This window comes from Stegastes partitus, unplaced genomic scaffold (genome assembly GCF_000690725.1).
Source record: "Stegastes partitus isolate 25-593 unplaced genomic scaffold, Stegastes_partitus-1.0.2 Scaffold389, whole genome shotgun sequence".
In the NCBI taxonomy this organism is placed as follows: domain Eukaryota; kingdom Metazoa; phylum Chordata; class Actinopteri; family Pomacentridae; genus Stegastes; species Stegastes partitus.
The window spans coordinates 227,371-231,698 of NW_007578120.1; the positions used below are offsets into that span (position 1 = coordinate 227,371).

The 4,328-nt window shown below is 40.7% G+C and overlaps 1 protein-coding gene across 2 annotated transcripts in view; it reads right to left on the reverse strand.

Moving 5' to 3' along the window:
* Positions 1–663: 663 nt before the first annotated feature.
* Positions 664–4,328, reverse strand: part of fam189a2 (family with sequence similarity 189 member A2) — a 40,521-nt gene continuing 36,856 nt past the window's right edge. For both annotated transcript variants that reach the window (XM_008285166.1, XM_008285165.1), the window contains exons 10-11: positions 1,990–2,324; positions 664–1,275 (exon numbers count right to left, since the gene is read on the reverse strand). In XM_008285166.1, coding sequence (XP_008283388.1) covers positions 976–1,275; positions 1,990–2,324 — 635 coding nt within the window. In that variant the 3' untranslated portion in view covers positions 664–975. The remainder of the gene's footprint in view (positions 1,276–1,989; positions 2,325–4,328) is intronic.

Below are 4,328 nucleotides of genomic sequence, written 5' to 3' on the forward strand. Positions count from 1 at the left end.
TTGAGTCGTTAAGGCAGGTAAATGTTGCACAAGAGTGACTGCTGCCAACCTCTACACAGAACTCTGAAGTCCTTCAAATGAGCTCTTGACATGGTCATTGGCTCTTCTGATTTAATCAGTTGTTCTTTACTTGAAGGTGGTACCCTGATTTTTTTTTTTAAGCAAAAGTGATTTATGGAAATGAATTTAATAACCCAGTTGTACCCCCAGCATGCACTTCAGGGCATACTTTTTCTGGTGGTAAGTGGAACAACAACTCTTGTCTTTGCATGTACTGTGCCGATGACATGAAATTGGCGCACAGAGATTATTTTGTTAACTACACCAAAGGAGGGAATGATACATGTTTCAGTAAATGGACATCATCATTTTAAGATATTATTTTTGTTTGCTTATACCATGGTGCTATAATTAAATAAATAATATATAAGGGTTGCTTCTGCTTCAGCCTTTTTTATTTTTTTTTACTTTTTACATTTTTAAAAACATGCCCTGTGTTCTCTTAAATATAAAATAGCCTACAAGGGCTTTTTTTTCTTGTTAACAGGAAATTTTGCCACCTGAGAGAAATAATATTGTTAACAGCATTTACCAGTATGCAAGCAAATAATCAATAATAGACACATATGCACCATACTTCTATTATTGAAACAGTGGGAGAGGTCTCTTCTGGAAAATTTTATTCCAACCACATGCCACCATCAGTTTTTATAAAGAAGGTAGATATGTCCAATTACGTTGCATAACTTTCACCATTTTCTGCGGCCACAGGATTAGGTTACTGTTGACAGAAGAGCTGATATGATGCTCTGTATGACTTCATTCATACAAACTCATCTGCCGACATCACCTCAGTGGTTGGATTTGTAGTTCATGGCTTATAATAGTGTTCTATCAAAGTTAAGCAACAAATTCAACAGTAGCAACAGTCAACTGTGTAACCACCCAACATATTTTATTAACATCAATTTTCCCTCAAAGCACTGTCTCTTTAAAGACTCCTGTCAGACTGTGAGCACGTTCCGGATGATCCAGGCGGGATCGTCCTCTTGTACCCGCTCTACAGCCTGCCCTCAGTCTAGCTGTTTTGCTGTTTCCTTGATGTTCCAGAGACTCGAGTGCTGCACAGCTGAAGGAGCTCAGGTCCCCGCAGCTCTGCAGGTGCAGCAGGCTAGGCCATCTATTGGGTAGGCGAGGGAAAGTCTGGGGGGAAGGGCCTCTTGGCTGCCGGGGAGGTTTTGGCTGAGTGGGACCCGACACTGAGTCAGTGAACACCTGAAAGTAAACAGGAAATCGTTGTTCATGTCATCCTCATAGATATAGATTTTGCCCACAACAAACACATCATGTATGAATTTGTATTTATTGACCTGACGTACACTGCATGTGAGAAAACATACAAAACACAAATACATTATAATAATACAATATAAAAGTAATCTTTCCTCAGTCTGAAAACACTGGCACAGCATTTACAGAAAAAATGCTGCAAATATAGAAAACACAACCAAACAAGGAAATGGTTTATCTGTGTTGTCAAATTGGCGACAATGTTTTGGGTTTTTTTGCTCATATTTCATGTTTTCCTACGTTGCTGTTGCTGAGCTCTCAGGGTCACTGTAGTGTTTGTTTATACTCCTCCATAGCCAATAGGCAGCAGTGATTATAGCGCCTCTCAAAAAAGTCACCCAAAAATGCAATTTTTACTGCTTCAGTGATGTTTGTTAAGACTGAACCTTTTAAAAAGAACATCATTTTCAAAGACTCACTGTTGAGTTTTATTCTTTTCACTGGACTTGTAAAGAATAATATAGAATACTACCAGCTCAGTTTATTCAACAACAATACTACTATGACCAGCACATGTTTTACATACTTTATCCACTATTAATTGGAAAAACTGCACAATTCTAATATTTGCATTTTCATTGTTGTTCTAACGCTCCGTCCGCAGTTTTGAATGATTAATTTGTATATACAGACACCTACCTGTTCAATGTAACTAGCGCAGCGGACAGCCTCTTCCATGTGTTCCTGATCTGACTGCAGGACATTACGTATGCTGTCTACCAGCTCCTGGACCTCGGGGGCCAAGCCCTGGACAGCCGGCTGCTCCAGGATTTTCCTGACCAGGTGTTGTGTGTGTTGATAGCTTTGGTAGTCCACCATGGAGGTAGGTCTGGGCCGGCGCGGTGTCCTGCTGTTGTTTTTGCCCCGTCGCAGTGTGACCTGAGTGTGGGCAGCCAGCATTGGCTGAGAGGTTTGGGTGGAAGAGTCTGCAGTCTGTGGAGAATGAGCAAGGGGAGCATCGCTGCTGATCCACACTGCAGCAAGACATGAGAGAGAAAGATGGTTTAGCGTCTCCACTTACCCATATACTGCTGAGCCCCAATTTTATTCATACCAGTGCAAAACTTTTAAACTGTTTACTTTACGAATAGATTTCTTCTGGATGGAAATTACATAAGCAAGTGACAAAGATAGTGAGACATCATGAACTTGGGATTCACACATTCAACTGACTTCTGTGTGAACTGTTTTCAGTCACAGACAGATGTGTAACGGCAAATCTTTGTGCAAACCTTTTTTTATTTTGCTCTCAAACATTTGTGCAAATCTTTTCCATTGTTTCACGTCATGTACAGCTACTGATCTCCTTATGGATTAAAAAATGTAATCTTTATATTTAGATATTTTTTTGCACATTCAAACCTGGTGATAAACAGCTATGATACGTTTTCACTCTATTCTGAATAGTCTAATGACACCTATAGTTAGTCTCTCATATACTAAGTCCACAGAGCTGACTGATCAGACTGTAGGTGAAAAATCTGTGTGCCTGTGACACTAAGTTCCTGCACAGTGGTAGCAGCCAAAGCTAGCCCCACCAGCTTCGCCACCTACTGTCTGCTAGGCCTGTATGGGCCTATCAAAATCAGGGACAACTGCTGCTCCTTTACTCTAATCAGTATCGGTTGTGTCCTCTCCAAATGATGTGTCACTGCATGTTTTAGCATACTGAGTACTTTAGGGTTCAGTATTCACACTGTAGAGCAAATTTCCCCTGGGGAGTATTTTCAGAACCAGAAAACTGCAAACAACTCAAGGTAATTTAGATGGTGCCTCAGGGAAATGACAAAAAAAAAAGACTGAGGGCCGTAGCACTGTCAGGCAAATGCAAACTCTTAAAAAAGACAAGGTTTTGGTTCAGAACGGCTCAGAAAGAAACAGAATTTATATCAAAACCCAAATAGTCTATATTCTCAGGGGGACACATGACGCTCAAGACAGGATGACACAAGAGGTCGAAACCAGAGAGGTTGTGTAACAGCACCTCCAGACATGTAAAGGACAAGGTCTGGTATGACCCATGAGGATAGTGGAATCAAGATGTCCCATCGCCTAGAGCAGCATAGCATGGTAAGAGATAGAGAGGATAAACATAATCAGGTTTTTCCTGAACTGAACGATGGATTTGTACACCTTCTGGTACATAGAGGCTGTGAAGCTCTCCAGTTTACCTGGGAGGGTTGGCCTAGTTGCAATTAGGGAGGAACAGCGGTTGAGGTGGACTGTATGTCACCATCAGGACATCAGTTAGAGCTAGAACCTCACTGTTGGCAAATTCTAGGCCACAATGACCCGAGAACTCCAATGCACAAAGCTTGGTGCCTCGTCTCTTTTGAGGCTGCTTCAGAAAACAGATAAATGGATCATCCAGAATCAGGACCTCTAAGGAGCTGAAGTGATTTTTACAGGGAGTGTGGGACTAGTGTGGGACTATGGGCAGTAGATGCCACGTCCCAAAGTGAGATACTGAAGCAAGATTTGAAAGAGAACATTAAGAATTTTAAATGGAAGTGGATCTTTGAAATGAAGAAACAAAAATGTCTGAAAATATAATGGTTCTAATAATAACCGTGAAGTGGTTAAAGCAAAAACACTGTCTGTACTGATGTAAATATTACATGCATTGTCCACAGCTGCTTCGTTCTATGCATTAAAAGTCTCTCCTGCAGTTCATCAACCCTCTGAGCTATAAGCAGTGTCTGGGTGTTTTTTGCTACGGTCACATTATTCCTCACTGTAGACTCATTTTTCACTGTAATATAAAGTCCTGCACCACCATGGAAGCAGTACAGTTATGGCTAGAAGCAGAGTGAACTCAGAAATTACTGAAGCATGACACCGTTATATTGCCATAAATCATGTAAAAAAAAACAACAAATAAATAAATAAAAATAAAAACAAAAATAAAAAAATGAAGGTTGAATTTGGGCTGCAAGGTGGCGCAGTTGGTTAACACTGTTGTCTCGCAGCTAGAAGGT